The 27,334-nt window shown below is 44.5% G+C and overlaps 1 protein-coding gene across 13 annotated transcripts in view; it reads right to left on the bottom strand.

The window, feature by feature from the left end:
* Positions 1–1,980: 1,980 nt before the first annotated feature.
* MAPK9 (mitogen-activated protein kinase 9) overlaps positions 1,981–27,334 on the bottom strand; it is a 60,271-nt gene continuing 34,917 nt past the window's right edge. For 4 of the 13 annotated variants that reach the window (XM_009241374.4, XM_024247264.3, XM_054556664.2 and 1 more), the window contains 7 exons: positions 17,322–17,487; positions 15,782–15,853; positions 10,927–11,109; positions 9,377–9,501; positions 8,284–8,347; positions 6,596–6,667; positions 1,981–4,922 (listed from right to left, as the gene is read on the bottom strand). In XM_009241374.4, the coding sequence (XP_009239649.1) occupies positions 4,780–4,922; positions 6,596–6,667; positions 8,284–8,347; positions 9,377–9,501; positions 10,927–11,109; positions 15,782–15,853; positions 17,322–17,487 (825 nt within the window). In that variant the 3' untranslated portion in view covers positions 1,981–4,779. Of the gene's footprint in view, positions 4,928–5,092; positions 5,256–6,590; positions 6,668–8,283; positions 8,348–9,376; positions 9,502–10,926; positions 11,110–15,781; positions 15,854–16,005; positions 16,072–16,194; positions 16,267–17,321; positions 17,488–27,334 lie in introns of those variants that run through there. The other 9 variants (XM_009241376.4, XM_054556669.2, XM_063724437.1 and 6 more) reach the window with 6 other exon arrangements.

Genomic DNA, 27,334 nt, shown 5'->3' on the forward strand with positions numbered 1-27,334 from the left:
TTTGGCCGGGCACAGTGGCTCATACCTGTAATCCCAGCACTTTGAGAGGACGAGGCAGGTGGATCACTGGAGCTCAGGAGTTCGAGACTCGCCTGGCTAACATGGTGAAACCCTATCTCTACTAAAAATACAAAAATTAGCTAGGCGTGGTGGTGCACGCCTGTAATCCCAGTTACTCGGGAGGCTGGGGCACCAGAATCGCTTGACCCTGGGAGGCGGAGGTTGCAGAGAGCTGAGACCGCACCACTGCACTCCAGCCTGGGTGACAGAGTGAGATTCTGTCTCAAAAAAAAAAAAAAAAAGAAAGAAAGAAAAAAAAGGTGCTCTTTACATGGTATCCACTGGGGTCCAGGGCTCCTCTGAAAGCTTGGCAAAAATTTTGTGCTTATGACATTTTTCTTAGAAGAAAGTCACAGATGTCAGCAGATTCTCAAAAGTGTTTATGACTAAAAGAGAAGAGTGAGATTTGAAAGAACACGCTACCCACGGGGTCAAGGCAGACCCACCGCTCCTTCTTGGTGCTGAGGCGCCCAGGCACCCTCTTTCTCGGGCATAAGGCCCCCTCACTGTTGTAGGGTGGGGGTTAGACAAAATGATTCTGGATTTCCCTTCCAACTCTCAAACACCAGGAAAGGGAATGGAAGGAGCAAACACTCTTGCTCACAGTGACCCTTGGGCATTCTAACTGCGGAAGAGCATGCGGTCTCCGGGCCTTGAGGACTCAGCCTGTGACCAGCTCCGAAGGGCTGAGACGCTCATCTCTCTTCCATCATGGTTACACTCAGCTGCAAGGAGATGTGACTGACCACTCTGTCACTGTTGTTACTGATTTTGTTACCAATTTTCCTGATTAAAACAGTATCAAAGAACAGCCTTATTGTCAAAGGTAACCACCTTATGCTTAAATTCAAAAAAGTAGCCACAGAATCTTCCAGATAACACAAGTAGCTAATTATGAAGTTATTTTGAAATATGGGCACTCTCCCTCCTCCCTGAAAACCCCCACCCCACCTATGTGTATTACTTCAGTCAATAAATAAAAAGCATTTCAGTGCTGTCTACAGTGAAAGAGGGAAGAGGGAATAGGACAGAGAAATGGAACCCAGACCCAGACCTTAGTATCTCAAGAAACATCTTCCTTCTTTCAAGACCTTTAAAAACACAACTGGGCTGGGCGCAGTGGCTCATGCCTGTAATTCCAGCACTCTGGGAGGCCGAGGCAGGTGGATCACAAGGTCAGGAGATGGAGACCATCCTGGCTAACACGGTGGAACTCCGTCTGTACTAAAAATATAAAAAGTCAGCCTGGTGTGGTGGCGGGCGCCTGTAGTCCCAGCTACTCGGGAGGCTGAGGCAGGAGAATGGTGGGAACCCGGGAGACGGAGCTTGCAGTGAGCCAAGATAGCACCACTGCACTCCAGCCTGGGAGACAGTGCGAGACTCTGTCTTAAAAAAAAAAAAAACACACACACACTACTGGTACTCATCTCTCTGGAACGATTCTAGTCCTTTTAAGCAGAGCCACTGAGTGTCCTTCTAATCCTGTGGTATTAAGTACTGAACAGCCTAAAGTGCTTCAAAACCAGATGTCAGATGAACTTGGCTCATCCCATGCACAAAGCCACAAGCACCATGAATGACGTTAAGTAATACAACTAAGGCTGACTGGCGAATTCTCCGGGCCGCGCCTCATGCGGAAACAATTACACCAATACTCTGAATTGGACCTGTATGTCGGTGAAGTCAAAACTCACTGCCATTAGTTTTGAAAACACAGATTTAGGAATTTGCAGAATGTTTTCAATAAGAAAACAAACAGCAATGTTTCTGCCTTTCAGTGTGAAACCTCTTGCTAATATTGATCAAAAGCATGACACTTTATCATCTATCTGTGTTCATGTTAAATCTGTCATCAGAGATGGTGATGGAGAAATATCTAATTGTCATGTAAAAACACACAAAAATTGGACATGCTATACATTTATCTTTTAAAATGTAGTCTGTATTATTTTCACCAACCAAAACACACATAATATATTTTATTATAAAACATTAGGCAATGTTACTTTTGAGATACGCAATCTGAAAGGTCACACTTGTATTTATTACCGGGAGGAAATACCAGAGGAGTCACATTAGAAATCAACCAGATAGACTCGTATGTCGTTATCGTGACTTACACAGCGTTAAACGCGGGTTGAAGCAGCACCCGCTCAGCGTTTCAGACACGGACTTGGGGTGGGCAAGGGGCCCTGTAAGAGGGCTTCCTCCTCTCAGTACTGGGGCTCTGCATCTCACCTGCTCCCATCTCCAGGCCCACGGCTGGCACAGTGTGCACACAGCCAGGGTTTCCAGACTGCTCTCCTGCTCTCATACAACTCTGTCTGCTCTCTGGACTCTGCACTTGAAATTGAGACCTGGACATAGGGGAGACAGTCATTTCCTTCTTGGCTGAAAACTAAGTCAACAAATGAAACAAACCTAGTCTAAATTCCAGGATAATAATAAATTACCTGGTTTATAAAAATACATGTCCAAAATGGTTACTTCCTGGGTTGTGTACAATATAAATTACAAAAATAAAATAGAAAAGATGAAAAAGTTGAGCACATTTTTCAGTTCTTTAACCAACATCAGCATTTATCCATAGAGATCAGTTTGAAACCATTTGCGTGGCACCATGACCCTGGCAAATCTAGGCTCAGGAGAGAGAACCCTGAAGCTGGGGTGAGGTATTTCTGTGGAGCCCTGTGGCCTGTCCTAGGCATGTTCGCCTCTACCTGGTGGAAGATGGCCTTTCCAGGAAACCCTCCACACCGTCACGGGCTCCATCTGTGGCAAGTGGCTCGCTGAATGCACACAGGACTGAGCAGAAGGGCGTCTGCGGGCGCCTCGTCCCCCGTCCACGTCTCCCGGGAAGGGAGCATCACACAGTGCAGGGCAACTCGTGCATTTCCAACCTCTCCCTTTTGTTTTTCCTTTTAAAGATAGATTTAGTGAAGTCTTTTAAAAGAATGTGTATTACAGAGAAGGCCATTTTAAGATGTTTAGATAGATAGATAGATAGATAGCCATAAAATAGGTGTTTCCACCTCAATCCAAGTTATTATTACCATTTTGTATTTGAAAGTGTCTAAATGACACAATATAAAAGAACTATTTATTTCAATATTAATTTTGCTAATCAAGGGTTCCAGTTTCCAGTGATATGACCAACCAATAAGATATAACTGGTGCAGAGAGAGCCATATATTTTAGATAATATTTATAATAAACTTTCTTATCACAGTTCCTCCTCAGAACACATTCTATATATAGAATGTTGACTGAAAAGCTTCCAAAATAATTGAACACAAGATATGAATCAGCAACAAAATAAGCTCAAGGGAAAAATCATGGGCACAGGCAGGCAAAATGTGATCATCATAGCTCCATTTCTGCAGTGACACTTAACATACTCAGTATCTTAATGAATTCTGAATAATTTACTGATGGTAAAGTCTAAAAGTATCAATTTCAGGTGAGCAGTTTTAAATCAGAAAATAGTCAATAGTTAATCATGACTCTTCAGGTATTTCCTTCATGTCCTCTGAAGAGTTTCCCAGAACATTCTTGTGAAAAGGAATGCCTCCCAACAATGGAGAGCAACAATAGCAACAGGCATCTGAATCAGCCTGGCCTCTGAAAACAGACCGAGGAGGAATTTATCTGCTTTCTTCCAGTGAAGAAAGAAAATCAAGAACGTGTCATTGGCCGAGGGAAAGTGAATGAGGGAACGTAAGTAAAGGACCCAGGCCAGTCTCTGGCAAAGGAAGCACTTAGGAAATGACTGCAGTGATCTCTAGTGAGCATTTTATAAAATTCTACTCCAACGTTAGGCCATGGATGCAGGAACCTATCTGCCATCATATTTAATTAAGATGGAGTGTTACACACCTAATAAAGAAGGTGAAGTTCTAGGTAGCATTTTAAATTCATAAGAAGTCTAGAAGACCAAGAAGAAGAGAGATAAGGTAGCTAGGATTTCAAGCCGCACTAAGCAAAACTTAAAATTGTATCGTGCAGTAAAGCTGAATGTACAATCATCCCAGACAAGATAGTTTAAAGAAAACAAGATGTCCACATAAGCATCTTGGTTTTAGCCGTGATAATTCTCAGCCCCAAACATCACAAATTTAAGAAAAGCTATATATTTTATTTATTAAATAGATTTAATTATATGTCTTCTGAAATACAAAAGATAGAATAAATCATGGCATAAAAGGGAATAAGATATGATAACATCATGATGGCCAATTAATACACATAAATCGACTTTTTCTGGACAGACACCAAATTACTTAAGAGGATTAAGAGAGAACTTCAGAAGCAGCACTACCTGGAAGATTATTTGGCATTTAGATGCTGATCTCCACAGTGCTAGACGGGCAAGTCCAAGCAAGCATTTGTGGCACATGCACACACACCTCAACAGCTACAGATGATGAGAAAGTGTCACTATTACAATGTGAAACAAATTCACCTACTCTAACTGCTCACCTGAAATGATCTTGAACACAATCTCTAGAAGTGTGGCTTGCACTTTTTTCTTCAGACATATTCTGCCTCATTTTATCATCTAAGTAGGCAATCCTATCAGGTCTGAGTAGGGGCAAGGCATTGTGTTTCTTACATGCAGAACATGGAGTTTTTCTATTTGGTTCCATCAACTCCCAAGCATTTCAGGCCCACGGAGGTGAGAGTTCCTTCAATGATGACAGGTTTGCTATTTCTAACTTATCATCGACAGCCTTCAAGGGGTCCCGTCGAGGCATCAAGACTGCTGTCTGTGTCTGAGGCCAGCGTCTGCTCAGTGGACATGGATGAAATGTCATTGATAGATGAAGACTGAGAAGGAGTGGCGTTGCTACTTACTGCTGCATCTGTGCTAAGAAAACCAAATATAATAAAATCTGAGGCACGACATTGCTGCAAATCCAGGCAACGAGACTTCAGGCCATTTCTCGGCTCTGTACTTCTGCAGTTTCCCAATCCTAACTATGAGTATAAACAAGAAGTCAGTCAGCTGGACTTTCTGAACTTTTCCTTGAGTCTTTCTTTGGGCCAAGAGTCCCATATTCCTGTGTCTTTCCTTGCAAGATTCTTCTTTTTTTCTCAGTAGCTAAACATATATGTGGCCATGTGTAATCATGTTAGCTACTTAAGAAATACCTGCTGCTTTCAAGCAGACACCAAAAGGAAACAGCCGTATTTATCTGAAAACGCAGTATCACAAAAGCTTGAGCCTGAATAGGATTCAAGTGTCACCAGACACTTGAATTGTAACAATTTATAACGTAAACACTAAATCTACAGAAAAAAAAGCATCAACATTCAAAGAAATCTTTTGCAATAAATAAAGACTATATACTAGAAAAAGGAAAAAAATTAGTGGCTTTGTATTTTTTATTGTTTTATAACTCCAGAAAACTGACATTTTAATCTTTTAAAGCAAATGAAACTATCCTACTTCCTACTATCCATATTTTAGTCTGGTTTGAATAAAAATACAACGTGCACTCTCTGAGATCGACGTCTGCAGTCATACATGTGTGCTCAGTTAACAAGCACTTAAGTTCTTGCTGAAGTTATATAATCTCTAGATGCTTGACACATACGTCATGTTGAACATAAAATTCAAGAATAAAAAGTAAGCTGTGCTCTCTGCACATCTGCACGCATGTGTGTGCATGCTTCCCAGTGGGAGTGGGAGAGAGACAATGATATAACATGAGCGTTTCATTTAGTAAACAGGAAGAATCCTTCAGACGTAAGTGAACACGACTCATATTAGAGTCTCATGATCATACAACTACCTGGTCATTAGAGGCTTCCACCACTATGAAGATCAGTAGATCAAACAGAAAAATGGGAAAATGATATCAACAATTTTCTCAAAAGAATACCATACTCCATTTTACTTAGATTGGCATTTTGGGTGGAACCAGTACAAAGGGTTATCAACATTGAAAAGGCTTTAAATTCAATTTCTTCATCTGTAAATGGAGGTGACAGCAGTTATTGCAAAGATGAAAGAGAAATGTTTATAACAAAGTTCAGTGCCTGGCACATCAGTAAAATGTCATCCACCACCAACACCACCACTATGACAAGCCAAAAAGGGTGGCTATTCATACAGTGGTTTTTAAATCTGATGCTAGCCAGGCTGGCATTTCACATGTTGCTGCCATTTATAAAAGTTGAATCAGGAAAGAGGCCAGGTGCAGTGGCTCACGCCTGTAATCCCACCACTTTGGGAGGCTGAGGCGGGCGGATCACGAGGTCAGGAGATCGAGACCAGCTTAGCCAATATGGTGAAACCCCGTCTCTACTAAAAATACAAAAATTAGCAGGGCATGGTGGCGTGTGACTGTAGTCCCAGCTACTCGGGAGGCTGAGGCAGGAGAACTGCTTGAACCCAGGAGGTGGAGGTTGCAGTGAGCAGAGATCGCGCCACTGCTCTCCAGCCTGGGCGACAGAGTGAAACTCCGTCTCAAAAAAAAAAGTTGAATAGGGAAAGAAAAATATCATACAATCAATTAAAGCAATCACTAACCTGAAGGCTGATCTTTTACAACACCATTCTTGCTTCTTTCTTCCCAATCCATGACTTCTTTGTAAATTAGCTCTTTAATAAAAATACAAGTTAAAATGCTTAATCAGTTTCTAAAGAGTTTCACTGTATCTCTAAACTCTGCTTCCAAATCAACTGGAACCACTCCAAAGGCACTGCGATTTGTTATTTTTAATCCTAAGATAGAGTCAATTCAGTAATATAGTCTACCTGGACCAAAATATTCATGTTTTGATACATTATATCTTTTCTTTTTTTTTTTTTTTGAGACAGTCTCATGCTGTCATCCAGGCTGACGTACAGTGGCATGGTCTTGGCTCACTGCAACCTCCACCTCCTGGATTCAAGTGATTCTCATGCCTCAGCCATCCAAGTAGCTGGGATTACAGGTGTTCACCACCATGCCTGGCTAACTTTTGTAGTTTTTGTAGAGACAGGGTTTCGCTATGTTGGCTAGGCTTGTCTTGAATTCCTGGCCTCAAGCCATCTGCCCCACTTGGCCTCCCAAAGTCCTGGGATTACAGGTGTGAGCCACTGCGCCTGGACTACATTACATTTTTTTCAATGCAACTAGTAAGGCAGCAAAACATGTAGGGTGGTTCTGGATCCATAAGGGGGCTTTATGAAGTGGAGTGGCTTCCACAGAACACTGTAAGGGATTGGATATTCTCACACCCATTTGAATATGTTTCTGTATGTGGTTACTTGGGGTTCTCCAAAGGTAACCAGCATCCACATGTGGGTTAGGGGCCCCCCACACTGGCCAGAAATGAATCCACAGGCCTAAGTCTTTTCTTAATTTCAACTTCAGTTTTCCTCAACTTTCATTTGTAAGAAAAACTAATTACCTACTAAGTAAGTGATTAGGGATGCCTAAAATTTCAGTATTCATAAACCAACACTAGCACATTGCAAGCATTGACTGAGGCCAGTGAGCACTGACTGAGGCCAGTGAGCGTGCTGTGTGCATGCGCTGCTGAGCACAGGCACATACAGGTAACCGGCACTCCCACACCCCAGGACGGCCCTGGGGCACGAGCCATCATCAGTGTTGACTCACTCTGACTGTGGTTCTCAGTTACTACTGATCCTGCTTCTTAATGAAAAATTGTTAGTTCAACCTCTTCATTACAGGTATAGTTTGTTGTGGGTTGTTTGGTTAATCTTATAGTGGTAATACCTATTTGCATATTTTCAATCTGCAATTTCCCTCAAACTAGATTTTAAAACATACGTACAACTACATGGCTTAAAAAGAACAGGCAGAAGTTCACATGACCCCCCCAGCCCTGGCTCCCCATTTCTGCATATACTGGGAATTCTATAGGTAACATGCAGCCTGTAAATTGGCATCACCTGACAATTTGCAACGTTATCAATATAAGTGTGATACAATTACTAAGCTCAGTTTAAAAACCAATATGTGAAAAGCCATGAAAAAAATACTATTTTTCCCTCTTGAAGCAAATGATAAGAAATTCGTAAATGTTCCTCTCTAACTCTGTTCTCTTCAACTTCATTTTCTACTGGAAACTGGGGAGAAAGAGGCTAAGTGGGTCGCAGGGTTTCTTGCCCCTTCCTGAAGGGAAATGTCACAAAATGAAAAGCCTCTGCTTTACAGGATTGGAAGAAATGTCATAAGGAAAGATCAAAATAAGCTCCATCTTTACCTTTCCATTCTTCAATTGCATGTTCTCTTTCTTCCAACTGGGCATCATAAATTTGAGGTGGTGGCTAAAAATCAAATCATATGTAAAGTCAACAGTAATGCCTCACTAAAAAAGGTAAAATCGCTTGGAAGACGTCTAGTCTATTTATGATATGGATTTAGTTTAATTCAACACGTGGTTTAATAAAGATTTGTCATGTGATATTATATCAGCTTTAGAATCAAAATAATTATGAAAAAGTTAACCAAAGAAGAGTTATTATGTTCCTCTTAATAATCACCTGACCTCAAAACACAGACATCTGCCCAGATGTCATTAGAAACTCATCATCACAGGCTGTTTCCCAGAGACCCATTACGGACAAGGCACTGTGCTGGCAGCTACGGAAGGTACCGTTGTTTCTTAGAACAAATTTTACATTTTCTTCATGGGAGAACTCCCAAATCCAATGTCCAACTCATAAATGGACTGTTACAAAAGTCTGCTTATAAATTGGATTCTTTTTATATAAAACAATGTTGAAATTGATGGCAAAACCACAGGCCATGACATAAACATGTATTTCACTCATGGCATGAAGGAAGCCTGCCACTAAGCAGTGATTTCCCTCACAGCTAAAGTTCACTCACACCAGTGCTGACACAGAAACACGCACGTGAGCACCAAACTCAGAGGGGAGCTCCTCCAGCGGGGGAACCAGGAGGCACAATGTCTTTAGGGAAGGATAAACAGACGTGTGATTTTTCAGCAAGTTGCTCAGCCCCTCTGGTTGAGTGGCCTAAACAAGAGGATGTAACCAAAGCCAACGGCACAGAACAGATGCTTAATAAACTATGAGCTCACAGCAGCATCTGCAAAATGGAGACTGGTAGCACCAAAGCGGAAGTTCATTCCCGAGGTCCTCTGAGCTGGGGCTCCAGCTGCAAAAGAGCAGGCGACCCAGGTCTCAAGACAACACTTGGCCTTTTTGTAACTGGGAGCCCCCAAATGGAGAACTTGCTGCCCATATGTAGCCACTCTGGACGGACAGACAAGATCCAAGGAAATATTAGCCTGGCCTCTCTATATAAATCTTTTCAAAACAGATACTCACGGCTTCTGCTTCAGCGGGGTCATACCAAACAGTGATGTATGGGTGACGCAGAGCTTCGTCTACAGAGATCCGCTTGTCAGGATCAATCACTAACATTTTTGATAACAGATCTCTGGCTTGACTTGCTAGGGTGACAACAAATATTAAATTAATGCTGTTAATATGAAACAAACAGAATCATACAATAAAGAACTAAATATGACAGCACAGATAGAACAAAGATATATTAATTTTGAGAAATGTTTGATAGGTTCAAGATGAATATAACCCCCCAATTTTTTTTTTTTTTTTTTGGAGACGGAGTCTCACTCTGTCGCCCAGTGCAGTGGCGCGATCTTGGCTCACTGCAAGCTCCGCCTCCCGGGTTCACACCATTCTCCTACCTCAGCCTCCCGAGTAGCTGGGACTACAGGCGTCCGCCACCACGCCCAGCTAATTTTTTGTATTTTTTTAGTAGAGAGAGGGTTCCACTGTGTTAGGCAGGATGGTCTCGACCTCTTGACCTCATGGTCCGCCTGCCTCGGCCTCCCAAAGTGCTGGGATTATAGGCGTGAGCCACCGCACCCGGCCATAACCCAAACATTTTTAAGAAAAAGTCAAATGTCCACTTTCATGACAAACCAGGTTTCCAAATGTAGTTTTACGCCTCGGGATCTACAAGGGAAAGAGAAACCTGGGCCCCCAGGGTGGAGGGGAAGAGCACCAGGCAGCCTCAGACCAATGTGTGGGCAGGGCCCAAGGCTGGGAAACCACAGCAAGGAAGGTGGCAATTGCCGAGCTGCGGGTGGCACTGCCCAGAGTGTGGGCATGAGGCACGGGGGAGTATTTTTCTCTAAGTCACATCAAAATGAAATTAGAACAGACTTTTTAAACCACACAACAATCTCACATTCCCACAGGATAAAACACTCACAGATGCTTCTGGCTGGCCTAGCTGTATACAGTGCTGGCAGCTTACACTTTTTTTTTTTTTTTTTAATCTACAGATTGGTATTTAGGAAAAAAAAAACCAAGTTCAATAACTTAGTTAAATATAAGGCTCACCTAGGTTTTGGCAATTAAAGTTCACAACCCGAATAAGCAAAGACTGGGGCTTTTCTGATGAAGGCACAGTTTACCTTCACGTGGACAGAATCAAATCTTTTCTTTTTCCTTAAGCGACCACACTGTAGTAAAGGGTGCAGGAGAAGGTGGGGAGGACGTTTTTCATCGAACGACTATCACATGGCTTCTGACTCTAGAATCTGCATTCAAGTGTTCTTTTTACCTGAAAACTTTTTGAATTCCAGTTGCTTTAACTGTAACATAAGATTCTTTCAGACTGATTTGATTATTTTTATTTTGGCCAAAGGCTTCAATTAAGCCATCTTATAGAGGATAAAGCTTCTAGACCTTTAAGCTTCCTCTCCTCAGTGCCTTCATACCTCAGACTTCAGGCCTAAAATGACTTTCTCTCCCAAAACTCACAGGTTTTTAGAATACAAACATGAAAGAGTGAAAGCACCACCTGAATTACAAAACACAAGTATAAGAAAAAAAGCGTATCTTACTTTTTATTTTGTCTCGCTCAGATTCTGATGGGAATATCCAATCTGGAAAGAGTTCTTCGAATTTGATTCCAGGATACTTTGGTCTGTTTTCGACATAATTCCTCACAGTTGGCTGAAGTTTCTTCATGAACTCTGCTGATGGTGTTCCAAGCTGCTCAATAACTTTATTCCACTGATCAATATCTAAGGAGTCTCTTGAGGAAAATACAACTGAAATGCCTTGTATTCATAGTACATGCAGCAGCATCGCTTGAGTAATATTTAAACCTATCGACTAGGCCACCCCACTGCATCAGCAGCAGAATTTTGAAATAATATTCAAATAAGGTTTGGGTTTCCAAGTTACACTATTTTTTAAAACTCTTACACTCTGCATCTTCATAAACTATGATCATGGTTTATTAAATCAACACAATGAAGTCTACACACCTTCCCACTCTAGTTCAAAATAAAGTTTATCTTGTAACTAAGAATACCTATGGCAAAAATGATTAAACATGAAATTAGATAAACATTACACAAGCAAATTGAAATCGGTTTTCATACTAATGCTACCTTAGATTCATTCACAGATCTCTAAAGAACAGAGGATCTCGAGGGACCTGTGGAGAGACCTATCTGACCTCCTCAGTTTACAGCTGGGAACCAACCAACCGGGCTTAGACTGAGCCCAGTGACAGCTTTCAAACGATGCTCTGTTTTACTTGGAAGTGACTCTTCCCAACCATCACTGCGATACCTAGGTAATGCATTTTATTTCCTATCAAAGTGCCTGACCTGGGTTTCAGACTCAACTCTGCATTAAACACTCAGTGTGTCAGGAAAGTCAGGCTTCCTTGGGGTCCGTTTCCTTATTTGTTCAATGCAGACATTACCAGCTTTGCCTATTCCACAGGGTGCTTGTTAGGCTTGGGATAATTAGGATTACATGTGGGAGAGTGACACTGAAACTGTACTCGCTATACAAGAGAATGCAAGCGAGAAAAAAATAGCATCAACAGCAGCTTAAAAAAGTGCTTACTGAGGCATGTCTTAGAAAAATGAACTTACATCACCATGAAATAACCTAGGGAACCGGTACATGAACTCAGCTCTTCCAAAATGTTATACTTCCAAAAGACCTGCTCAGGGAATGGGTTTCTGGCATTCAATTCACTAGCAAATTCTCCTTCCTACTCCTGATTCATACATATCGTCAAATCAGAATTATGCCCACATTTTATTTACCTATTTAGCCAAAATGTGAAAACCGTCTCACACCTTTTCCTTCTGCCATATATACATATATAAATAAAGACAGAGTCTCGCTCTGTCGCCCAGGCTGGAGTGCAGTGGCATGATCTCGGCTGACTGCAACCTCCACCTCCCGGGCTCAAGTAATTCTTGTGCCTCAGCCTCCCGAGTAGCTGGGATTACAGGCACCTGCCAGCACGGTCAGCTAATTTTTGTATTTTTAGTAGAGATGGAGTTTGCCATGTTGGCCAGGCTGGTCTTGAATTCCTGGCCTCAAGTGATCTGCCTGCCTCGGCCTCCCAAAGTGCTGGAATTATAGGTGTGAGCCACCGCGCCCAGCCCACCTTATACTTTTGATACCTCTTCTGCATGCTCACTCCCACAGACTCCCCAGGATGCACCCACCCAGCATCTGTGCGCCATTTGCCACACAGCAACCATCTGGGCTCCCGGCTACACTAAGCCTGCTCAGCTCTAGACCCTTACCCCCGTGCTGACTCAAGGATGAGCTCCCTCAACTCTTCCTTCTCCAACATCGTCAACATTTTGCTCTCTACCAATACATTCCATCACGTTGGTAAATGATGGTGTTAACACAGTAGCTGCTTTCTTTTGGCCCTCTTTTGGCCCCCACTACCTATCGCTTTATTTCTTATTCCTATTTGCAGCAAAAACTTCCATAAAGAGCTGTCGGTCGGGTGCTGTGGCTCACACCTGTAATCCCAGCACTTTGGGAGGCCAAGGCAGGTGGATCACAAGGTCAGGAGTTCAAGATCAGCCTGGCCAAGACAGTGAAACCCTGGCCCTACTAAAAATACAAAAATTAGCCAGGCGTGGTGGCGGGCGCCTGTAATCCCAGCTACTCGGGAGGCTGAGGCAGAGAATGGCTTGAACCCAGGAGGTAGAGGTTGCAGTGAGCCGAGATCGCACCACTGCCCTCCAGCCTGGGCAATGGAGTGAGACTCTGTCTCAAAGGGAAAAAAAAAAAAAAAAAAAAGAAAGAAAAAAGAGCCGTCTATACTTGTGTCTCTAATTCCCAGCCTCTCATTTTCTCTCAAACATACTCCCATCAGGCTTTCTTCCCTCCACTCCGTAAACGCTGTGCTCATCATGGCTGCCAGCAGCCAATCCTCCGTCCTCATCTCCTCACGTGAATGAGCCTCCCTCAGTCACCGTGCTCTAGGAGGAGGGGTCACCTGAGTGCCTTCTCCATTTCCCTCCCTATTCCCTTTGTCCCTCCACCTCCAGGGGGCTAAGTCCTGGGTCCTGGTCTCTTCCTCCCTGCAAGTGCTCGCTGCCAGTCCCAGGCTTCAAGGCTACTGACAGATGGATGACACCCACTTTGATCTCTCTATCCCAGACCTTGCCCCTGAGTTCCACTGTCTAACAGACATCTCCAAACCCTAGCAAGGCTCCTTGAAGGGTCCAGCTTCAAAGCAGAGTACAAGCCCATCTCCCCGGCCACACCCCTACCCGCCTGCTGGGGGCCTCCACCTCTCCTCTGGATGATGGCAGCCTCTGCTCTGGTCTCCTGCTCTGCCCTGCCCTTGACGATCCACCCTCAATTCAGCAGCTGGGAGGAGCCTCTTCGCATCTAAGTCAGACTAGGCACCCAGAAATGGGCAGGTGAGAGAAATATCTGCTGGGTTAATGATAAAGGACTAGAAATTAAACCAGTTGTGAGAGAAGACCCACAGATTCCCCAAGAGGCCTCCACCCCAGCATCCTACAGGTGGGAGGGACGGGGGACAGATGAGAGGGACGGGAGAAAGGGAACAATAATTCCGACAAGCCCAGTGGACCTTGTTGTCTAACTCTCGTGAAGCTGCAGGCAGACCACAGGTCTCCTATTTTACAGAAGGGGAAACCAAGGCTCAGAGAGGCCCTAAATTTCCCAAGGATGCATGGCTGCCAAGGGGAGGAGTCTGAGCTGGGGCCCGAGGTGGCCTGGCTAAAGCTTTCTCTTTCTCACAGACCACCGTAGGGACAGGAGTTCCTTTTCTACCCCGAGTCACAAATTAAAGCAAATCTCTGAGAGCCTCAGTCTGATTTCTGCAACTTTTTTCTATCTCCCAAATTTCAATCTAATATTTGAAAGAGTTGGCAAAATTTTCTTTAGAAAATGATGTTAAACTCTGTGTGGCTTTTAGGAATAACATTAGGTAACCTTATATATAACACCATTAATTACTGACATTAATGTTCATATGTATAGCAGGAATTTTAATTTTACTTACTAAAATGTACCAAAAAGTACTCACATTTTTCATTTTTGTACTTTTTAAAGAAAACATTTTGTAATAAAACAAGGAATGGTACAAAATGAGTAAGAATTGAGACAAACTCAACATTAAGTAGATATTTCTAAATTATTAGTCTTTTAATTTTTCAACTTTTCCCCTTTTTAATTAAGTTTACTTGCAAAATAAAGACGTCCTTATTTATAGGTTGAAACAAGTGAATCTGAGGTGAGGCTATGGAAACTGCTAGAAAATTTAGTAGACCAAATAAAATATCTAATTTGACATATTATATAATCTATGATATAGAAAATGTAAAGAAAGGTAAATAAAATGAGGAATAAAAATATTTTCAAGTTTGCATTGTGAAGAATTTATATTATGAGACCACTTTGATAAAATTATTAAAATCTGAAATTATTTTCCTAAGATACGTACAAAACACTGACTATAGAGCTTGATTTCCTTAAAAGCAACCATCAATCTGCCCAAGGATGGAGACCAATTTAAACTTTCATAACGAAAACAAAGTCAAAGACTAATGAAAAACTAAGTGGTTAAAACACAAATGAAAAAGGGAAGATGTGAAGAACCACGTTAGGGTAAAAAATACTAAGGATGGAAGAATGGCAAATGAGGAAAGAAGGCTACTGTAACAATTACAGTGGTTACTCTCCTTTCTGCTGTATCTCCAACATGACTTGCCGACTACAGTATGAGTTTATCTCTTTCATCTTACATTTATTTTGACTTCCCCAGTGTGTCACAAAATAACCCACTAGACAGATTTTTAAAAAAAATTCTACAAAATGTCAGCAAAGTAACAAACAAGAAAGTTTAACATATTGTTCCTCACAAAATTTTCATTTTATTCTCTTTCACTTAGGTCTTTTGTAATGTGCTTCAGTTCTTACTTTGGGGGAAAATATTTCAATGCATACCAGTAACTAACAAAATAGTACTTAATTAAAGCACACAAGCACACTAGCCTATTAAATTTAGATAGCGTCTTTCCTAGTTAAATTAATGGAATAAACTAAATAATACAGTATTTTCATTTAAATATCAGAATATACTTATCAAAGAGTAAATAATTTCTTCTATATGTCCACCTATTTTTGGTAAAATTAAGAGCTAATATAATTGGTTTAACTTAACTCTAAGTCTCAAAATCATCACAGGTAGTCAAGTTAAAAATAAAGAATAAAATTGAACCACTTGGTTTGTGACACTAACGAACAAATACAGTAAAGCCCCCCTTAGAACACAGTCTGGAGTGGATTTTACGACTCTGTCCTGGTGAGCGCTCGTGTAAGCAGGTGGTCATGCTGCCTGAGGCATTACAGAAAGCATGGCGGGACCAAGGTCGCGGGGAAGGATACGGTCAGTGCCTTGGAATATCACACAACCTTTCACCAGCTCTCCCATGATGCAACCCACTGACCAGATATCAACTGAAAATAAAATGAAATGATAAAATTATGAAGTGCCATGAACAAAACAAAAGTGAGGAAAAGGAATTCTAACAGTGCACTAAACACACAAATATGGAAAAATAAACTGCTAGCTAAGGGTGACATTTTACATAATATGAATGATTGCTGACCTCTATTTTAGCCTTCAGTTTGTAGCAATCTGGGGTTTTAGTGCCAAAGAGTCCAATACTTTATAGCTTAAAACAAACAAACAAACAAAAAACCAGAAACAAGAAGTGCCTGTGAACACAAAGCTTTTCAGGGTCACACGCCCGCCCCCAGCCTCCATGGCCAAGTGCCAGGTCCCCCGTGAAGGATACAGTCTCTTCCCGGGAACAGGACTTTATGGAGGACCATTTCTGCCATGATGCACCCGACAGACCAGATGTCCACTACCAAACACCAGGGGATTAAAAACCAGCTAGAGTCCCCCATCTTTTCTTCAAACCCCCTCCCAGAGACAAACCCGGTACACGTCACTAGTTTGCCAGTGGGAGCCTCTGTGCATTGCTGACACCACACCTCCTGAGCGATCATTTTTTAGACTGCCCCGTCAGACAGGCAACAGCACTCAGTGGGGGAACTGGCGGCACAGGCTGGCTGGCTTGCAGGACTGCAGGGGAGGCCCTGCTAGAGGGGCCCAGACTTCGACTTTCACGGTGCCCACCCTCATCTGTGGGGCCTCAGACAGACAGCAGAGGCCTCTAAGCGCCCTGCTGGTGGGCCGAGGGGAGAAGTGAACAGGGGATCAAGTTTTCTCTCCCTTCCACAGGAAGCACATGAAGCTGTGCCTCTCAGGTGGGAACACAAGCTACAACGCAGCAAGATGAACCTGTAGCAAAACTCATTTCAGATGACCTGGGCAAACTTTCAGTCTTTTTAAAAACAAGTAAGCGTGATTTCGTTATTTTCAACAAATTTGCTAAAAGCCAAGTTTCAAAGAGCTCTGATATTGCTAGAATAAGCTAAGTTTTCATGTAAAAAGACACCAATTTTACATGAGAACATGTATTATTCTATTTATATCAAATTCAAAAAAACAGTATGCAGACCAACAAATAAAGCTGATCCACGGCACTGGAGACCAGGAGATCGGCCATCCTCGTGGGCTGTGAGGAGAGGGGTCCATGGCGAGGCCAGAGCTGCTGGTGCTGTGGGTGTGCTCACCTCAGCTGAGCTGCACACTCAGGATCTGCACACTTGGCTATAGGTAGGTTAACTCTGATCACAAAGTTCAAAAATAATAATTTAAGTGAATTTTTAAAAGAGAATGATTTTAACCAATGGAAAAACACAATTATTTCTTATCTCTGGATCATGCTATATTCTACGTGTAACAGTCCCCACAGTATACATCATATGTTTCAAAGGAAAGAGAAAAAACTCGAGCCCACCGCTAGAGCCATTTCTCAGCATCCCAGCCTCTCCCAGCCCCGGCTGCGCTCACCGTTCTCTTTGTAGCCCATGCCCAGGATGACTTCGGGCGCCCGGTAGTACCGTGTCACCACGTAAGGGGTCATCATGAAGTTAGTGCATGCTGTCCGGGCCAGGCCAAAGTCAAGGATCTTCAGGCTGCAGTCCGATTTCACAACAATGTTGCTAGGCTTCAAATCCTAGGAAAGAAATGGCTTAAATTAGCAAAATGAATGAAGCGTGCTAAATAAACTATTTCACATCTGTGAGGGTTGTAAAGCCAGTGTGAGAGTGTAGGGAGTGAACTGAACTCGGAGATTTAGGAACAATTTTGGAAAATCTTACTCTCAAATTGAAACTAAAGCAGATCACCCTAAAGCCGTCAGATGGTGCCCCTCACCCCCAGTGGAAACCTTCATGGCCCTCATTTGCCCTTTCTGTGGTCTTGCAGGCCCTCAGGCTGTCCCATCCACCCTCCATCCATGCATCTACACGTCCAGCGCACACACCCCCCTCCCGCTCTCCACGCCTGGACTTGAGTTCCCCAGTACTCTGACTCTCTCTTGCTAAGGTCCTCATGCTCTCTATCAGTCCAGGGCAGTGCTGTTCCATAGACAATGTCATACTAGCCATGTTCAACAGCATGAATAAAAATAGGTGAAATTAATTTTAATCCTACAGCATATTTTATTTAATGCAATATATCCATAATATTATCCTTCCAAAATGTAATCAACATAAGAAAAATACTGAGCTATTTTACATTCTCTTCTTAGTACCGAGCCTTTGAAGTCTAGTATGTATTTTACAACTGCAGCACGGCCACATCCTGAGTGCTCCACAGCCTCTTGTGGTTAGTGGCTGCCATACTGGACAGCACAGGTCTAGAAACCTCTGACCCTGGAATCTTCCCCTGGCTCTTTCTCTCCTTGGAAGAGCAATTCCATGATCATCCACCTCCAGTCTTCTCACCTCCGCCACAAAGACCCACCAGCACTGGTGCTGCTGTCTCCACCTGTATGTGGCACAAAAACTCACCTGCTCATGTACTGGTTGCCACCTCTCTTCCCCTCCCCAGTGCTGACTCTGTGTGAGCTCCCAGCACTCAGAAGCATGCCTGGCGCGAGCAGACACTTGGGAAGTGTGTGCTGAATGAAGACATGCATCATATTCCACCCGACTTGCAAAGCCTTAACACAACTTCCGCAACCTTTTCCCTCATAACTAAGGGACTTTCTTCCTGCTGGTCCTCCACCCTAGCCCCTTCCTCAGGCCTTAGGAATTTGACTTTTGCTTGGGGACTTCGGCCTGCAAACTCACCCTAGAAACTGTGACTTGTAAACAACCCACACCCATTCTTTTCACAAGAGTAGTGGACCTGCAATGTCAAACTGCCAAGCCACTGACACGGGGTAAGGTGTGAGGATACTTTACTTGGGGAGTTGCAGGTTCGGTAACACTGCCTAGCACTGTAAGACATCCCAACTGATGGGCCACAAGGGAGTTGCAGGTGTGCCTCAGTGAAGGCTGTGGTGCTGTTATCAGGACAAGCAGGAAGCCATTTCAGCATTTACAACAGTCACAATTTGCTAAATTTCTAGGCTTCCTAGATTCTGTAAAATTTAAATGATAAATATATAATGTTTAAACATGCAGTCACAACCTCTACCTGGCCCCAAAAAGAGGCCCCCAGCCCCTCCATTCCACCTTACGGTACTGTGCAGACACCCCCAGTTCCCAGAAAGGCCTGAGAGGAAGAAGCCGGGCTGCCTCCCTGCATGAAGGAAAGCCGGAGAGAAGCAGCCCACATTCAACCAGGGACTCTCCGCTGTGGGGACCCGGTCATGGAGCTAAGACCAAATGAACGAATTTGCTTCTTGTTTCCTTTTTTAACATCAAAGAATACGGCAAGAACAGGCATTTCAGAACACAAATTACTAACAGATAAAATAATGCTCAATCTCACAAAAATCTTCTTTAAAAACCCAAAATGAATGCCCATTTTTAGTCTATCACATGGCAGTGATGGAAAGTAAGCAGACTCGGTGCTGGTGGGAGAAGCAGAAAGAGGCGCTTCCTCAGGCCACAGACGGTGTGCAGTGGGCACTTTCTCTCCAGGAGGCTGATTTCTGAGGTGTGAAATGCACACACTTCACCAGCCAGCAGGCCCTGCAGCCCAGCCCACCCAGAACTAACAGCACAGCCGCAGGAGCAAGGATGACAAGGACAGCCTGGTTCTACCAAGGACAGACACAGCAGTGGAACCATCTCCACAGGCTGCCTGCCAGCTCTGTGAACTCCAGTGCGCCAGAAACACGCTCATCTGAAGACACTGCCATCTGTCAAAAAACTGTCATCACATACTAATTTAGCAGGAAAAGCACACTTTACTGCCATCTGCTGGAAGACTGTGGTGATAAAATCCCAAGCTTGAGTGGGTGCTCTGTGTGGCCAACGGGGAGGTGGCTAAGGAGGTGCTCTCCCCGCACCCTGGGACCCTCTCTAGTCACCCCCGAAATACAACCTGAAGCAGCTTCCCAATGCCTCACTTCAATTTCAAGACAGCAGAGGAAAGACAGTTCTGCCCCTTCGAGTCTTGAAAATCACTCGGAACAAAGAAGACAAATGCCAAGTACAGATCCAAGTGACGCCTGGATTGGGGCTTGGCTCCCAAAGAGCCTGGAACCCAACGCTACCCTGTGGGCAGCAGTGAGGGCACCCACAGCACCCGCAGCACGAGTGGGGCAGGTGCTGACCTCCCCCACTGCCCGCTCAACTCTGGGATCCAGACCCACTGCTTGAGAGGTATCCCAGGAAGGAGCACATCATGACAGGTGTCCACTGTCTGGCCTTCCCTGGTCCTTCCCCACAGGTACCTGTGGCCATCCACCGGGTAAGGAGAACAGCCAGGCACTCTTGAGGATGAATGGACACAGTTCTAAGTAGACACTGAAACCCGAAGACCCCAAACACTATCATGGGTCCTCCACTTGTGGGGTTCGTGGGGTCAGGGGTCAGGTCATAAGTGAAATCTGGGCCAGGTCTCTTCCGGCCATGTTATGGGAGGGTGGGAATGTTAGCGAAGGCTTAGAGCAAGGCTGTGAGAGAACATTGCTGTCCAGCTGCAGCAGTGTGGGCGCTGTCTGGGCCTCTCTTCTAATCAGTGTGGAGGATGCATTTGCCCAATCAACATGTCGGACCTGAGGCCTTATTAATCTGCTCCAGCAACTGCACCTCGACCTGCACAGCAGCTGCAGCCAGGACTGCCAGTGCCGTAAGCCTGTGGCTGTGTAGGGTCATTCTCCAGAATCCATGCGGTTTCTTCAAGGGCTGGACTTGAGTTAGACTGGGATGCAAGAGATCACTGTCCCAGCTCCCCTGAGGCTTCCATGGTGGCACTAATCTCCTCCACCCACCCCGAGTCCTGCAGGGTGTGATCTTGTTTTTGATTTACTATCTTGGGGACAGTTTCAGGTTTCCATTTGGTCTTCCCATTGTGATGACTCTTACTCACAGGCCAAGGAACTCGTGTGGGCGTTACTCCAACTGCCAAGGGCCTCTGCTCCAGCAACACATTGAGGACTGGGGAGATGGCCACCGGGTGGCCTGGGACCCTGTGGCCCACTGAGAGCCAGGAATGAAGGCCTGGGACACATGCCAGGCAAGCCACAGAGGCCTGAATAACAGGAAAGGGCAAGGAAAGAGCCAGCAGAGAAACCACAGTGACAGGGACTATAGAGTGTCCCACCAACCTCTGTCTTCCAGGTTTCCCCTGAGGAAGAGAGAACCGTGGACGCCACAGGAAAGCCATTCCCAACTTATGTGGAGAAGTAGAGCTGAGGGGGCCAGGGTGGACTGTGGGGGCCACGGAAATGCACTCCTTGGTCTCCCGCCACAGGAGTGAGAGTGACCGATGGCCCAGTGCGGTGTCTGCACCCACGCTCTGTCCCTGCCAGGGCATACCTCCCACAGAGCCGTCAGCCAGGGGGCGACCGGGCAGGGGTGCTGAGGCAGGCCCGTTCCTGTGTGACACTGGAGGCCGTCAGAGCTGCACCGCAGTCTGGACCAGCCCTCTGAGGGGCCAGGACTGCACCGCGTTCAGCTAGCATTCGCTGCCTCCTCCGGCTGCTCCCCCTTCCTTCTCGCACAGGCCTCTTTCCAGCCAGTCCCTCACCTGTCTAACCCACCATGGCATGCTGAAGCCGCCCATGAAAAGCCCCACGCTACAGGGACAGGAAGCTGCAGGGCCGCACCAAATGCCCTAGCTGAGCGAAGGGAATGCCAACCTCCATAAATGGCCACAACACCCAGAAAAGGCTCAGCAAGTGAACCGCAGGTGCTATGGAGGCGGAACGAGGCAAGGGCAGCACTCGGAGAAGTTTTCATTTTATTGAAAGTCCAGGTACGTAGCAGTTAGATGTCCCAGATCCCCACTTCCATCCCAGAAGTGAGGCTCCACTCCTTCCTCACTCCTGCTGGCCCTTCATGCAGAGAAACTGATGCCCAGCTTCCAGGTGCAGGGCCACAGGCGCCGTACGCACAGTCCTGTGGGTACCAACAGGGAAGGCACGGCGAGGCCTGCCTGCAACAGGGCTGCCTGGTGAGTCTGTGCTCTGCTACATGAGAAGCCCAGCCCCACCCCACAGCCCTGTACCCCAGCAGCCAGGCTTAGATCCCTCCACCAAGGGACTGAAGGGGCCTTCTCCAGAGAAATTAAATGGTGCCCAGAGAAAAAACCTACAGAAGGTGACACCTGTGGCTGCCTGTGGCCCAAGAGACACCCATTCTTTAACAATTTACCCATTCACTCAGCACTTTCAGTCAGCCTTTAATGCTTCAATCTTTTTTTTTTTTTTTTTTGAGACGAAGTCTTGCTCTTGTTGCTCAGGCTGGAGTGCAATGGCGCAATCTCGGCTCACTGCAACCTCTGCTTCCCAGGTTCAAGAAATTCTCCTGCCTCAGCCTCCCGACTAGCTGGGATTATAGGCGCCTGCCACCACGCCCGGCTAATTTTTGTATTTTTAGTAGAGACAGAGTTTCACCATGTTGGCCAGGCTGGTCTCGAACTCTTGACCTCAGGTGATCTGCCGGCCTCAGTCTCCCAAAGCGCTGGGATTAGTGGCATGAGCCACCGTGCTTGGCCTAATGTTTCAATCTTAAACATGATCCAACCAGACATTTGGGGAAAGCCTTGCGTGTGACAGGGAGGGACCTAACACACTAAAAAAGGAACTCTGGGTAGAGGAAGACAATGCAGGGAGTGATAAAACCCTTCAACAAAAGCTTATCCTCAGAGATGATAGTATATCCATGCAACAAGAACAGAATGCTGTAAAAAGGAACTTTTAAGAGCAAATGAGTGTCAATTAACTCGTGCTTCAGAGAAAAAGAATAAAGAATGGAGTTAAGAGGACATTCTGAAAGAAATGATATAAATTTCTCAACCTCTATAATATGTGCTTCCAGACTGAAGGCCAAGTGCCCAGCAAAACTGAAGAAAAAATGTCCATATCAAGGCATACATCAAAACATCTCAGAATACAGGGAACAAATAACTGAGTTTAAAAGTTTCCAGAGATAAAACCAAACCAAAACCCAAAACCACAGCACTTAAAAAAGGTTAGTCATCAGCCAGGCGAAGTGGCTCATGCCTGTAATCCAGCACTTTGGGAGGCTGAGGCAGGTGGATCACGAGGTCAGGAGATCGAGACCATCCTGGGTAACACGGTGAAACCTTGTCTCTACTAAAAATACAAAAAATTAGCTGGGCGTGGTGGCGGGCACCTGTAGTCCCAGCTACTAGGGAGGCTGAGGCAGGAGAATGGCGTGTGGCGGGCACCTGTAGTTCCAGCTACTAGGGAGGCTGAGGCAGGAGAATGGCGTGAACCAGAGAGGCAGAGTTTGCAGTGAGCCGAGACCATGCCACTGCACTCCAGCCTGGGTGACAGAGCGAGACTCTGTCTAAAAAAAAAAAAAAAAAAAAAAAGGTTAGTCATCAGATGGCACTAAGGAACTCCGGAGCCATGCTAGATGCCTCACTACCAAAGGCACTGCCTCCGCCATTCTGAGCGCAACTGATCTGTAACTAAGAATTCTACACACATTTACACACAACCACACTACTCATCATGTGAGAGGGCAGAATAAAGAGTTTCAGACATTTGAAGCCTCAAAAAATTTCTCTCCCCTGTGGCAATTTAGGAAGCTTTTGGAGGATGCGTCCCACCAAAACAAGGGGGTAATCTGAGAGACAAGGACAGCAAGCAAGGAATCCAACATGGGAGGCAGATGAAGGAAACCCCCAGAAAACCACCAAGGGAGATCCAGGACAGCCCCTTTGAGCAGGTGCAGGGGCAGCCAGTGCAGAGGGGAACAGGGCTGAGGCTCAGGAGAGGTTCCTGAGAAGATGAAACTGATGAAATACCCAAGACATCTGCATGTGCTGAGAGAAGATTTAGATGCCTGATAGAAGAGTTAGGGTTGAATTACCAACAAGAACATAGAAAACTACCCCCCAAAACAAATAAAAACCTCACACAAATAAAAGATAAGTGTTTGTTAACTCCAGGGAACAAAAGGTGAAAGGGGAAGGTCTGCTGTGCAAAGCATTCACACGCTCACGATGATGCAATGAGCCAAACACCATCACATCCGCCAGCCTGGGAGGAGGGCGAGGAAGGCCGAGGGTGAGGGCTAGGTTGGTGAGAAGCTGAATCAGCATCTTATGCCCCAAACTGAGAAAGGATCAATGAACAAAGAGCTAAGCATATTATTTCAATATGGAAATAGACACCAAAATAATCAGCTACGTGAACTGAAGGAGTTTGCTTCTAGGGAGAGAGAAATAAAGGAGGAGGTGGAGGTATCTGTTTTTCATAAATATTTATAGAAATATTTGATCCTTGATTAAAAAAAAAACAAACCAAGCTACTTGTTTAGCAAATTGCTACACAGTTATATACAAGGTGATCCTGTCTTCGAAGAATATAAGTTCAAAAGGACATAAGTACAGATATGTTGGTATTAACATCAGTCAACAGAGAGGTGCCATGCAGAGTGAGGCAGGACATACACCAGTGTGCTTTCACTGGCCATCTCCAGGTGCTAACAGAGGGCTGGGTTACTTGCATATCATTTTTTGAATTATATAAAGTATATACTTCGGTGGGATATCATGGGCAAAACTTTATCTTTCAAATACTTAAAATTTATGTTTTGTATTAAACCATTTTAATAGGCAAAATTAAAAGTGTGTCTATCTCTGTGCATGGTACTGTAGATGGGACAAAGGATGGTGCAGTCCACACAAAACAGTTAACTTAGGGCTCCTCCCTTCCTGGGATGTGGGCAGGGGTGGGGCGGGCGGCAGGGGGCAAGAGGGAGTTTCCCCCTTTGCTTTATACACCTGTGCAATGTTTGGAACTTCCCCACAGTGAGCGTGCATCACTCTCCCACATGGACACAGATGTGGGGAGAGCCTGGCAAGGCCATGGATGTGGGAAGCAGGAGGGAACAAAGTGACAGGGAGGACACAGCAAGATGCCAGGTGGGTGGGGGTGGTGAGCAGGAGGCAGGGATGGCAACGGGGTCATTTTCTGAAGGCTTCTTAGGTTCCTATACCTCGTGTTGGGCAAACCAAACACTCCTTTGGGCCCCATCTGACTCAGGCTGCAGGCACCGACCATTCCATAAAAAAGGCCTGCCAACGCTGCAGCTCTCACAAGGCTCCCAGTGACAGGAGGCCACTGTTTCCCACTTACCTTGGGGCCCAAGGGGGAACAAGTCAGACAAACCACTTCCCCTCATAAAATGAATAAGGCCCAATGTAGTAAGACTAATAATCTGGGAAATTATTCTAAAGCATAAATAAAATGTATTTAAGATATATTAAGAGTACCTTAAATTATATGAAGGTCTGTGGAAATTTCAGGAACAGAAATAGAATGGTACATCAGGAGATCTTTAATTCAGAAGCCTAGAGTTACTATTTTTAAAGCAAAGTCACCAATATATTATTTTAACTGACCATCTGATGGCAGCAAAGGTTCTATTTTAAAAAACAGTACACTAGATGGCAGATGGGAGGCTGTCAGCTAGCCCTGGGAGGACAAGAGCTATCCCTGACGCTGGCCTTGGGCCACAGACCTGAGGCTTGAGATGAGGTAACCCTGCCCTCTGTGGGTCGGTGGGCTCTACCCCCAAGGGAGGCCTTCACTGGCTGTGATGGAACCAATCTTTCCTAGCACAACCGATCTGAAAAAATTATTACCACTCCACCATCTAAAACCCATCTGCTTATTTCTGTAATAACAGGCTCCGCTGTTCTTGTCTCTCACTAGCTTCTTCCCCACAGATTTCCATTCAGCAAAAAGACGACCTCTTGCTGTTGGAACATAAAATCTAATGGCAATCTGTCAATAAAATTAGTACAGTAATAATCCAGGGAATGCTAAGAATATCTATTTCCGATAAAATTATATTATTTCTGCCTCTAGTCTCACTCAATATTTTAGTTGTTTTTTAGAAAAAATTCGGGCCAGGAGGCCCTAGGTGGCTCTGCCACAGACTGTCACCCTGTGGCCTTGGAGACCCCTAAGCAGGATGCCATAGAGTCCTGGAAGCTAGGAAATGGAAACAAATGGGAAGACCAGAACATCGAAAGTCATTTCAATAATTCTGGAAAAAATTTATGAAGTCCTATGGTAGAAGGACTCTGTGAATGTAAAGAAGGTAGTCATTGTGGAGAAATATTCGGCCAGATTCCAAATCTGAACCTGAAGAAAATTTCTGCTGATGTAAATTCATGTGAATGCAGTGTGTGTGGACAAGTCTTCATATGTTCTTCATCCCTTAATAGGCACATCTTATCTCATTCTGGACACAAACTATATGAATGTGAGAAACGTGGGGTGAAGCCATACAAATGTAAACAATGTGAGAAAACCTTCATTTCTCTCATAAATGTCCAAAGACACATGGTAACACACACTGGTAATAGGCCTCATAAATGTAAGAAATGTGGGAAGACATTTAAGTTTCTCTGTTTACTTCAAAGACACAAAGTAATTGACAATGGAGAAAAACCCTGTGAATGGAAGAAAGGTGGTAAAGCCTTGAGATTTTGCAGTTCTTTTCAAAAACATAAAAGAACTCACAGTGGGAAAAAACCTTATAAATGTCAGTAATGTGGTAAAGCCTTTGGACATTCTGGTTACCTTCATAACCTAAAGGTGCTCATGCTGAAGAGAAACCCTGTGAATGTAGGAAATGTGGGAAACGATTCAGTTTTTGTAGTTACTTTCAAAGACATAAAAGAGCTCACAATGGTGAAAAATCTTTGATGTGTTTAAGAAATATGGTAAAAGACTCAGTCTTTCTAGTTCCATTCAGAAACATAAAAGAAATAATACTGGAGAGAAACCCTATAAATGTAAGAAATGTGGCAAAGCCTTCAATCATCCCTGCTCCATGTGAAGACATAAAAGAATACATATTGGAGAGAAATCCTATAACTGTAAAAAATGTGGCAAAGCCTTCAGTCAACACAGTTCCCTTAGAAGACATGAAAGAACTCACACTGGAGAGAAACTCTATGAATGTCGAAAATGTGATAAAGGCTTCAGTCGGTTCAGTTACCTTCAAACACATGAGAGAACTCATACTGGAGAGAAAATTTATGAATATAAAAAATGTGGCTGGGCGCAGTGGCTCATACCTGTAATCCCAGCACTTTGGGAGGCTGAGGCAGGCAGATCATGAGGTCAGCAGTTCGAGACCAGCCTGGCCAACATGGTGAAATCCCGTCTCTACTAAAAAAAAAAAAAAATTAGCCAAGTGTGGTGGCAGGTGCCTGTAATCCCAGCTACTTGGGAGGGTGAGACAGGAGAATTGCTTGAACCCGGGAGGTAGAGGTTGCAGTGAGCTGAGATCACACCACTGCACTCCAGCCTGGGCAACAGAGCAAGACTCTGTCTCAAAAAAAAAAAAAAAATGTGGTAACACCTTCAGGCATTCCAGCTCCCTTCGAACACATGAAAAATCTCATAC

This window comes from Pongo abelii, chromosome 4 (assembly GCF_028885655.2).
Source record: "Pongo abelii isolate AG06213 chromosome 4, NHGRI_mPonAbe1-v2.0_pri, whole genome shotgun sequence".
Taxonomy (NCBI): Eukaryota; Metazoa; Chordata; class Mammalia; order Primates; family Hominidae; genus Pongo; species Pongo abelii.